Source organism: Leucopleurus acutus (assembly GCF_964270905.1).
Source record: "Leucopleurus acutus genome assembly, chromosome: 6".
Taxonomy (NCBI): Eukaryota; Metazoa; Chordata; class Mammalia; order Artiodactyla; family Delphinidae; genus Leucopleurus; species Leucopleurus acutus.
The window spans coordinates 85501884-85513950 of record NC_139149.1 but is presented as its reverse complement, the minus strand read 5'-3'; the positions used below and the strand labels follow the sequence as shown (position 1 = coordinate 85513950).

The 12067-nt window shown below is 39.4% G+C and overlaps 1 protein-coding gene across 1 annotated transcript in view; it reads right to left on the bottom strand.

Moving 5' to 3' along the window:
* The window catches only part of KIAA2012, a gene marked incomplete at both ends in the record, with an annotated part of 116581 nt that overhangs the window by 8217 nt on the left and 96297 nt on the right, over positions 1 to 12067 (bottom strand). Inside the window, 3 exon segments of the mRNA XM_082840707.1 lie at positions 4858 to 5023; positions 7804 to 7865; positions 7867 to 7895. Of these exon segments, the coding sequence (XP_082696833.1) occupies positions 4858 to 5023; positions 7804 to 7865; positions 7867 to 7895 (257 nt within the window).

Genomic DNA, 12067 nt, shown 5'->3' with positions numbered 1-12067 from the left:
ATCCTTCAGGCCCTGTGGCATGGACAAAAAACAAACAGGACTTCCCTGGTGGCGCAGTGGTTAAGAAGCTGCCTGCCAATGCAGGGGACATGGGTTCGATCCTCAGTCTGGGAAGATCCCACATGCCATGGAGCAACTAAGCCTGTGCGCCACAACTACTGAACCTGCACTCTAGAGCCCGCAAGCCACAACTACTGAGCCCATGTGCCACAACTACTGAAGCCCATGTGCCTAGAGCCTGTGCTCCACAACAAGAGAAGGCACCGCAATGAGAAGCCCACGTACTGCAACAAAGAGTAGCCCCTGCTCGCCACAACTAGAGAAAAGTCCACGTGCAGCAATGAAGACCCAACGCAGCCAAAAATAAATAAATAAATTTATAAAACAAACAAACAGAAACAAAAAACAAAAGAAAACGGAGATTATGTTGAACAAGACAGAATGGCTTAGAATGGAATTCATATGGGTTCCATATGAAGCAGAAGAGTGATATTTATTTATTTATTTTAAATTTTATTTATTTATTTATTATGTATTTATTTTTGTCTGTGTTGGGTCTTCTTTGCTGCATGTGGGCTTTCTCTAGTTGCGGCGAGTGGGAATGGGCTTCTCATTGTGGTGGTTTCTCTTGTTGTGGAGCACGGGCTCTAGGCATGCAGGCTCAGTAGTTGTGGCACATGGGCTGTACAGCACAGGCTCAGTAGTTGTGGCGCACGGGCTTAGTTTCTCCACAACATGTGGGATCTTCCCAGACCAGTGCTTGAACCCGTGTCCCCTGCATTGGCAGGCGGATTCTTAACCACTGTGCCACCAGGGAAGTCTCAAGGGTGATATTTAGAGAATGTGGAGCTTGTAGGGAGATCCTAAGGTTCAGCCTTTGATATAATTTCAGTTATAATTTCATAAAAAGAAAGAGAAATAGAATATACTTTATGATCTGCCCCCTTTTTTGTTTTCTTTTTCCTTTTTTGGCTGCACCGCACAGCTTGGGGGATTTTAGTTCCCTGACCAGGGATTGAACCCGGATCCATGGCAGTGAAAGCCCGAGTCTTAACCACTGGACCACCAGGGAATTCCCTGCTCCCTTTTTTGATGCTAAACCATCATCTACAGAGCTGGACCAAAGTGAAGCATTTTTCACCTTTGATAGATTGCTGTTGCCACAATTAATGGTTAACTAGTTTAAATCAAATCAAAGCCAGCTCTATTCACTGCTGCATCATTTCCTAACTTTTGGGAAACTTCAAGCATATGACCACAGCCATGTCAGTCTTCACCTTTCCCCATGGGCTGAAACAATATAGAGTTTCTTCCTAAGAGAGGATGGCCACAACTACCCACTCGGTACCTGTGACGTTGTGACATAATAAGAAATATATATTTGGTCTTCGTCGCTAGCCTCTGACACAGAACTCCTAAAATTCTTGTACAGGCATACCTCAGAGATATTGTAGGTTTGGGTGCAGACAACTCCAATAATGTGAATACTGGAATATAGCAAGTCACATGAATATTTTTGTTTCCCAGGGCCTATGAAAGTTTTGTTTACTTATGTAGTCTATTAAGTGTGCAATAGTGTTACGTCTAAAAAAACAATGTACATACCTGAATTAAAAAATACTTTACTGTTAAAAAAATCATCTGAGCCTTCAATGGGTCATAATCTTTTCATGGTGGAGGGTCTTGTCTTGATGGCCGCTGACTGATCACGATGTTGGTTGCTGAAGGTTGCAGTGGCTGTAGAAATTTCTTAAAATAAGACAACAGTGATGTTTGCCGCATTGATTGACATTTCCTTTCGTGAACGATTTCTCTGTAGCATGCAATGCTGTTTGGTAGCATTTTACCCACAGTAGAACTTTCAAAATTGGAGTCAATCCTCTCAAACCCTGCTGCTGCTTTATCAACTAAGTTTATGTAATATTCTAAATCCTTTGTCATTTCAACAATCTTCACGGCATCTTCACCAGGAGTAGATTTCAACTCAAGAAACCAGTTTTTCTGCTCCTCTAGTTCTCTTGCTATTTTGACCACATCTGCAGTTACTTCCTCCACTGAAGTCTTGAACCCCTTAAAGTCACCTATGAGGGTTGCAATCAGCTTCTTCCAAGCTCCTGTTAATATTGATGTTTTGACTTCTTTCCATGACTCACAAATGTTCCTTTGTTTTTTGGCTGTGCCTTGCAGCTTGCAGGATCTTAGTTCCCCAACCGGGGATTGAACCCGGACTACAGCAGTGAAAGCGCTGAGTCCTAACCACTGGACCATCAGAGAATTCCCCACAAATGTTCTTAATGGCATCTAGAATGGTGAATCCTTTCCAGATGGTTCTCGATTTTGCCCAGATCCATCAGAGGAATCACTAGGTATGGCAACTAGAGTCTTACGAGATGTATTTCTTAAAAAAATAACACTTGAAAGTTGAAATGACTCCTTGACATGTGGGCTGCAGAATGTTGTGTTAGCAGACATGAAAACAACATTAATTTTGTACATCTCCATCAGAGCTCTTGGGTGACCAGGTGCATTGTCAATGAGCGGTAATATTTTGAAAGGAATCTTCTTTTCTGAGCAGTAGATCTCAACAGTGGGCTTAAAATACTCAGTAAACCGTGTTGCTAACAGATATGCTGTCATCCAGGCTTTGTTGTTCCATATACAGAGCACAGGCAGAATAGATTTAGCATCATTCTTAAGGGCCCTAGGATTTTTGGAAAGGTAAATGAGCATTGACCTCAACTTCAAGTCACCAGCTGCATTAGCCCCTAACATTCAGCCTGTCCTTTGAAGCTTTGAAGCCAGGCACCGACTTCTCTCTAGCTCTGAAAGTCCTAGATGGCATCTTCTTTCAGCATAAGGCTGTTTCATCTACATTGAAAATCTGTGGTTTAGTGTGGCCACCTTGGTTAATTATCGTAGCTAGATCTCCTGGATAACTTGCTGCAGGCTTCTCCTCAGCACCTGCTGCTTCACCTTGCACTTTTGTTGTGGAGACGGCTTCATGCCTTAAACCTCAAGAACTAACCTTTGCTCGCTTCAAATTCTTATGCAGCTTTCTCACCTCTCTCAGCCTTCACAGAATTGAAGAGAGTTAGGACCTTGCTCTGGATTAGGTTTTGGCTTAAGGGAATGTTGTGGCTGGTTTGATCTTCCATCAAGACTACTCAAACTTTCTCCGTATCAGCAATAAGGCTGTTTTGTTTTCTTACCATTCATGTGTTCACTGGAGTAGCAGTTTTAACGTCCTTCAAAAACCTTTCCTTTGCATTCACAACCTGGCTAACGGTTTGGTGCAAAAGGCGTAGCTTTTCGGTCTCTCTCAGCTTTCCACATGCCTTCCTCACTAAGCTTAATCATTTCTAGTTTCTGATTTAAAGTGAGAGACGTGAAACATTTCCTTTTACTTGAACACTTCAAGGCCATTGTAGGATTACTAACTGGCCTGATTTCAATATTGTTGTGTCTCAGGGAATAGGGAGGCTTGAGGAAAGGAAGAGAGGGAATGGCTGATCCGTGGAGCAGTCAGAACACATATTTATTGATTAGGTTCACCATCTCATATGGGCATGGCTCATGGTGCTCCAAAACAATTAAAATGGTAACATCAAAGATCACTGATCACAGATCACCATAACAAATATAATAATAATGGAAAAACTTGAAATGTTGTGAGAATTACCAAAATGTGACACAGAGGCACAAAGTGAGCCAATGCTGTTGGAAAAGTGGTGCTGATAGACTTGCTTGAAGCAGGCTGCCACAGACCTTCAATTTGTAAAAACACATTTATCTGTGAAGTGCAATAAAGTGAAACATAATAAAATGAGAGGTATGCCTCTAATTTCTGGAGCATAAACAGGAAAGGAGTGTCTTTTGTTATTCATTAACAAGCCCCTTTCAACCACACCTGAGCTTACATTAATGGAGTTATTTTGGAAAGCCCCTAAGGAGGGGGAACAAACCACGGGATTAGAAGATTGGACCTTTCAGCCCCCGGCCCTTCCTGCCACCTCAGAGGAGGGGAGAAGGGCTAGAAGTTGCATTAATCACCATTTGCCAGTGATTTAATCAATCATGCTTATGTAATGAAGCCTCCATAAAAGCCCTAGCCAAGGAGTTCAGATTGCTTCAGGATTGGTGAACACATCTGTGTAGTAGGAGGGTGGCACCCCCCCAATTCCATGGGGACAGGAACTCCTGTGCTTGGGACCCTTCTGGGCCTTGCCCTGTGTATCTCTTCATCTGGCTGTTCATATGTATCCTTTAAAATATCCTTCGTAATAAATCTAAACTAGTAAGTGAATGTTTCCTGAGTTTTGTGAGCTGTTCTAGCAAATTATTGAACATGAGGATGGGTTTTAGGAACCCCTTATTTTATAGATTGTTGGTCAGAAGTACAGGTGACAACCTGGGACTTGTGATTGGTGTCTGAAGTGGAGCAGGCATGTGGGACTGAGCCCTTAACCTGTGGGGTCTGTGCTAACTCTGGTTAGCTAGTGTCAGAGTTGAATTGTAGGACACCGGGTTGGTGTCTAGAGAGCTGGAGAATTGGTTGATGTGGGAAAATCCTTCACACATGTGGTGTCGGAAGTGATGTGAGTATAGGAAAACTGAGTTTCCTTTTAGTACCTTAGTAGAAATTAGAAATGGGTACCCCATCCTTCAGAAGAATGCAACCCAATACTGGGGTGCAGGGCATGGTGAGTGGACCACAGAGTGGATTTCAGCTCCCACTTTTTCCCTTTGCAGGTGCCCTTGTATAGTAAGCAATCTATACAACTGTACATGGCAGCCCTGATGGGAGCACCTTCCAGGTAGGGTTCTGGACCAAGCTCCTACCTAAGTGTTTACACTCACATGACTGATGTTGGTTGGTGTCTGCTGGTTGAACAGTCTTGGTTCAGTCTTCCCTTCTTTTCCTCTTGGAAGAAGAGATGTATCTATAGGATCCAGCCCCTCTGGGGAGTCAGGCCCATGTCCTGGGAGTCCTCTGTGTTGATGGTGCACATTATAATCTCTGCCCCTTTGAAAAAAGCAAAACAACAGGACCAAGCTAAAGAAGAACTCTGATATATACACCACTATATGTAAAACAGATAAACAAGAAGGATTTGCTGTATAGCACAGGGAACTATATTCAGTATCTTGTAATAGCCTATAATGGAAAAGAACTGGAAAAAAAAAGATATGTATTGTATAACTGAATCACGTGGCAGTACACCTGAAACACAATATTGTAAATCCACTATACTTCACATAAAAAGAAAAAAGAAAAACTCGTGGACACAGAAGAGGGAAAATGAACAAACATTAATTGAGCATCTGTTTTCTGCCAGGAACTTCACTGTGGTGGGCAATTTACACACTTGGTCAGCCCTCTTTTTCTCAACACATCCCTGAATAAAGGAAATTAGAAAGTTAGTCTTCACTTTTGGGGTTCTCTCAGGCTAAGTTCTAAACCTTAGGGAGAAGGAGAAATAGTTTTTTTTTTTTTTAAATTAAATTAAATTAATTTTTTATACAGCAGGTTCTTATTAGTTATCTATTTTATACGTATAAGTGTATACATGTCAATACCAATCTCCCAGTTCATCCCACCACCACCACCCCCCGCTTTCCCCCCTTGGTGTCCATACGTTTGTTCCCTACATCTGTGTCTCTACTTCTGCCTTGCAAACTGGTTCATCTGTACCATTTTTCTAGATTCCACATATATATGTTAATATACAATATTTGTTTTTCTCTTTCTGACTTACTTCACTCTGTATGACAGTCTCTAGGTCCATCCCCGTCTCTACAAATGACCCAATTTTGTTCCTTTTTATGGCTGAGTAATTTTCCATTGTAAATATGTACCACTTCTTCTTTATCCATTTGTCTGTTGATGGGCATTTAGGTTGCTTCCATGACCTAGCTATTGTAAATAGTGCTGCAATGAACGCTGGGGTACATGTGTATTTTTGAATTATGGTTTTCTCTGGGTATATGCCCAATAGTGGGATTGCTGGGTCATATGGTAATTCTATTTTTAGTTTTTTAAGGAACCTCCATACTGTTCTCCATAGTGGCTGTATCAGTTTACATTCCTACCAACAGTGCAAGAGGGTTCCCTTTTCTCCACAACCCCAAGGAAGGAATAGTTTGCCTCTCTGGGGTTGCATATTTATGACTTTAACAAAATGAAATAGGATTACCTAACTGAAATTTCTTCTATCGAAGGCTTAGCTGAAAAAAAAGTGACCTTTAAGAAAGGTTGTCACAGAAACATGCACCTATATATCCATTTCTTTATGCCCTCTGAATTCTATTCTTGATCAAATTCAGATACCAAAATGTCATGTACTGTATTAGTGTGATCCCTTGTAGAACTGCTGTCACTGACGATGTGTCTGGAGGATAATTGACTTATGTTCTCTGGGTAAAAAGGTCACTAAGAAAGAGCCATATGGATTGAGTAACAGCTGAAGCAGCAGCTACTGTGTGCCAGGCCTGGTCTTGGATATTTTATTTTTTAGCTAAATCAGTATTATATTTACTGAGTTGGGCTAGCACAGGGCCTTACTATAGAAAACTGAGAAATATTTATCAAATGAGGTAAATGGAATTTCCTGTAAATATGAGTCTTTAAATCATTCAATGTCACTCTATAAAACCTATAGAAGAATACTTCAGAATTTAGTGCTAGGAAAACCTTTATTTCCCCTGAGGAACCGGCATGCTGCAAATGATAACCACAAAACCTGATCATGTTGCTCCCCTCCTTTTTTTTTTTTTTTTTTTGCGTTACGCGGGCCTCTCACTGTTGTGGCCTCTCCCGTCGCGGAGCACAGGCTCTGGACGCGCAGGCTCAGCGGCCATAGCTCACTCTCAACCACTGCGCCACCAGGGAAGCCCTTTTTCTTTTTTTTTTTTTTTGCTTTCACATTCAGTCTGAAAGTCTGAACTTTAGTCACAATGACTATAATGACTTTTGGGGAGTGTTGGTGTTCTTTTTTCTTTTCCTCCAGATTAAAAATAATTGTTTTTTTGATTGTCTCATCTTTCTTTTTTGGTGGATAGGGGGTTGTTATTGTAGGCAGTTTAAATCCATTTTGGAGAAGATGAGATACAAAAGTTAAAACGTGGAGTTCTTCAGATAGCTGCCTCAATACCCAAGTGCCCCGTTCCCTTTTTTGTTCCTAGAGAGCACCCAGCCTTTATGACCCAGGAGGGAATCCTTATATCATGAGGCAGGTGAGAGCAGGTTCTAAAGTCACCAAGGCTCATGGGAGGTCACAGAGGCTATCGGTCCAGCTTGCCACTGCCAACCGGGGCTTGGGTGAAGTGACTGGGCCTGACCGGCCGAGCTGCTGGCTGATGAGCTCATAGTAAGCACATGGTGAGCACACAGGAATCACTTAATACACGTTAGCAGTTTGTATTAGTATTATTGATTTTACCCAGAGCTGAGTGAATGCTGAGAGGAGAAACCAAGGTTGAGCTGAGAGACCTCTGCTTTCGAGGCATGTCTGCAGAGCTCAGATATGTGGAAAAATGGAGAAAGCTGCTTCCACGTAGTTAGAGTTCCATTTCACTCTTCACCCACCCAGGCAAAGAATATGTTTAAGTAGGAAACACATCACAGTATAATCCTCCCCAAGAATCTTTGTTTCTTAGACAATAATTTAATTCTGGCTGGTAGAGCATGGGGCTGGTTAGCTGAGAATCTTCATGCCTCTTAGGAAAAAACGGAAATGAAGTTAATTAAAAAGAAAGAAAAACAAAAGTAGAGAAGTCCATGTCATTATGACTTTGAATACTTACGCCTTTTGGACAGTATCTGCCTCAGGGGTCTGGGTGTGCTCAGCCAGGGAAGCACTAAGAGGGGTCAAGGGTCATACTCCTCCGCTCTGGGTCTGTGAAGACAAAGCATCCTTAATTAGCAAAGGACAGCAGACAGTGATCCCACACATGAGAAAACGTCTACTCTGGTGAGCAGTCAACGGCGTGCAAATTAGCACAACAAGGTATGTTATACCTAGGAAACTGGCAAATGCTGCAGAAACTAGTGCTGACACGTGGCAAGCGACATTAAAATCAGTAAGCCCCTTTGGGAAAGCGATGTGACAGTACATATCAAGACCTAGAAAAACGTTCTTGTCTTTGATCAGGAGTCTCACTCCTGTGTATTTTCATAAGGAAATAATTTAAAAGAAGAAACAAGCTTTTTGTACAAAGTTATTTATTACAACATTATCATTAATAATAAAAAATTAGAAACAGCCAAACAACGGGAAATTTATGATGCATTAATTTGACATTTAGAATTATGGTTGAAAAGATAAATCAGCATGGAAAATATGATATGGAAAATATGATATAATGACAAGTAAAAATAGTAAACTATAGAATTGTGTATTAAAACTGTAAAAGCTGGAAGAGAAAACAGAAAAAGGAAATAACATGCTAGATAAAGAGGTGTATGTGTTTAAATTTTTTCTTAAAACCCCAGTGTGTTTATATCATTGAAAAGAAAACTGATTAAAAAAAAAAGTTATATTCTGAGGAAGGCTTATGCAGGCTACACAGCTATTACTGGGTGCTCTGAAGACCGTATTGGGTAGTTTTCAGAATGAGAAGTCTCCAGACTGACTTCATATTAGACTAGGCTACTTTTTATTGTAGATACTGTAAGCAATTTTTAATTATGAAACATATATTTCATTGCAGAAAATTTGGAAAACACAAGCATAAAGAAGAACCCTCCGTGCCAATCAACATATAATTATTAGAATGACTAAAAAGACTGAGTATATCAAGAGTTAACACAGATGCAGGGGAACTGGGACTCTCAATCACTGCTGGTTAGAATGTAAAATGGTACAACCACTTAGGAAAATAGCTTGACAATTTCTTAAAAAATTAAATATTGGGTGTACCATAGCATCCAACCATTATTCTCCTAGGTGTTTTACACAAGAGGAATGAAAGCATATGTCCATAAAAGGACTTATATGCAAATGGTCATAGCAGCTTTATTTGCAATAGTCAAAAACTTGAAACAGCCGAAATGCCCATCCACAGGTGAATGGATAAACAGGCTAGTATATACATACAATGCAATACTATTCAGTAGTAAGTAGAAATGAAGTATTGATACACTCAACAACATGGATGAATCTCAAAAGAATTATGGGGAGTAAAAGCAACTAGACAAAGAAACGGTATACATGGTATGCTTCCATTTATATAAAATTCTAGAAACTGCAAACCAGTCTATAGTGACAGAAAGCAGATCGGTGTTTGTCTGGAAATGATAGAGACTGGAGTTGGGGGATGCATGAGGAAACGTTTGGGAAAGATGAAATTAAAAAAAAAATTATTTATTTGGCTGCACCAGGTCTTAGTTGCAGCACGAGGGATCTTCAATCTTTGTTGCGGCATGTGGGACCTTTTAGTTATGGTATGCAGGATCTTTAGTTGCAGCATGTGAACTCTTAGCTGTGGCATGGAAGTCTTAGCTGTGGCATGTGGGATCTAGTTGCCTGACCAGGGATCGAACCCGGGCCCCCTGCATTGGGAGTGCTGTTTCTTAGACACTGGACCAACAGGAAAGTCCCCTGAAATGTTTTATCTTGATTGTGGTGATAGTTTCATGGGTGTCGACATATACAGTATCAAAACTTACCTAGTAGATTTTAAAAGTTCTCATCACAAGAAAAAAAATTGTAACTATTGCTGATTGACATTAACTAAGCTTATTGTGGTAACCATTTTGCAATATAAAGTCATTATGTTGTACACCTTAAACTAATACAACGTTATATATCAATTAATCTCAAGAAAACTAGAACCTCCCCCTACAAATCGTAACAATATTTAATGTCTCAGTAGAAGAAAATTGTTGGTTAAATAATTTTATATTCTACCAAATAATTATACATAATTAAAATCGAAGGAAAAGTGAAGTTGATTGCATTAAAATCTTTATAGAAAAAGTAATATTTCACACTTAAAGAAAACTTATCTAATTGTACAATTTAAATAGGTATAATTTATTATAAGGCAATTATCTCTTGATAAAGCTGCTTAAAAACTTAAAGATATATTAATACAAATAAAGTGTCTAAAACAGTGCTGGCACCTGTTAAAAACAAGAACCAAAACCAAACAAGCAAACAAAAAACCCCTGACTCATGATCCCTCTACTCACATACAACTACAGTAAAATACTTTGGTGTGTATACTTTCATGCATATATAATAAATATATACTCATATTTTAATAGAGTTGATAAAATAATGTATATATAATTTTAATCTATTTTTATGTTATTAGAATTTCCCATATCATTAAATATTCTTAAAAATGATTTTAATAACAGCATAGCATTTCATCATATGGATATACCATAATAGACTTAACCAAACATGTAACTTTTAAAATTCAGGTTGTTTTGAATTTTTTTAATAACTAAAATGAACTTTGCATAGCATATCCCTGAAAGGAATGTTTCTGATTATTAAAGGACTTACTTGTTGTCCACATCTATGATTACTGAAGAATGTACAGTCTTAAAGGCACAATGTCTGCTGCTGAATTGCTCCCCAGAAAATTTGTACCAATTTACACTCCAAGGAAATGGTCATTCATTCCTTTATTTATCACATGTTTATTAGATACCTACTACCTGATGGTCGTTGTGTTAGGTGCTGGGAATATAGTGGTGAGTAGGACGGATTCACACATTGGTCTCAGGAAGCTTAAATTTTAGTGGGGAAGATGGATATTAGCACAAAGCAAAACAAAGCAAAACGAAATAATTTAAAAAAAATGTTTTTTGAAAGGAAGACTCTTAATATTCAATCCTCACTTCCCTTTCTCTTTGAGCAGTAGATTCTTGCATGAATTAATTGATTTTTCCTCAATTTTGTTTAAAGGTATTATAACTTTAAAGAAAGATTTGAAAAGAAAAAATTTACCTGTCATCCCACCAGCATTATTCCCTTAATACTAGTTTATCCATTTTTCAGTGTTCAGTGGTGTCCGCCCCACCACCCAGAGGAACTTGGGTTCTCTTCTGCCATTCCCAAATGTTAAGGGTGGCATCTGCTATCTCATACATCAACCTCCAGACTTTGGAGTAGGGACAGAATTGTTAATGTACATGGTGGTTGAGGGAACTGGAAAGGTTGATTGCGGTGGTACCCTGGAATTTATTTTGTCTTGGATCATATGTAATAGTAATAGAGAGTGGGAGCTGATTTAAGTATTTTTGTGATTGAGAGGAATTCTGTGAGAGTTTCTTTCCCTAACTTGGCTGGCTTGGTAAAAGCTGTCTCATTGAACAAGTTTCACTGCTCTTCCCCACTATTTTGAACTTTGGGACAGGGCACCATATGACCAGCAGAGGGCGCGTTTGTATTGACCAAAAGATGGGGTTCTACAATTGGTGTGATTTCACCACTTTGATTAGAATTGAAATCCTGTCGCTGGGACGTGGATCATAGCAGGGTGTTTTGTTTTGCTTCTCTAGTAAAATAACCTTATATTTAGGAAGTATTGGAATAAACTAAGTCAGTACTTTGAATAATAACCTACAACTTTTAACTGCCTTAAAAAAATCTGTAAAATATTTTAGGAAGGCAGAGTATAGAAAAATGACCATATAATGATTACCCATGAACTTACCACCTACCTTTGTGAAATCTTAACATTTTGCCATATTTGATTCACATTTTTTTACTAAAGAAAACATTTAAGATATAGTCTAAGACTTTATTGTATCACATATAATCCTATTTCCCTCACTCTCTCCCTAGAGGTAACCATTCTCTTAAATTTGGTATTTATCAGGTGACTGGGTTCAGAATATGCTACCCCCAAACATGGCACCTTGGCATACTGAGTATTTTAAGCTGAAGGAATTTGAGAAAGGGCAGTGTAGGTTATGAGACGGCTAGTCATGTGAGAGGTAGGTTCTACTTGGAGGAAAGGGGCGCCCTTATCCCTGAAGACAGAGAGACTCTGAGAGGAACCCAAACAAACAGGCCTTGCTCTGTTTCCCCCAGTTAATTACCCTTTGCAC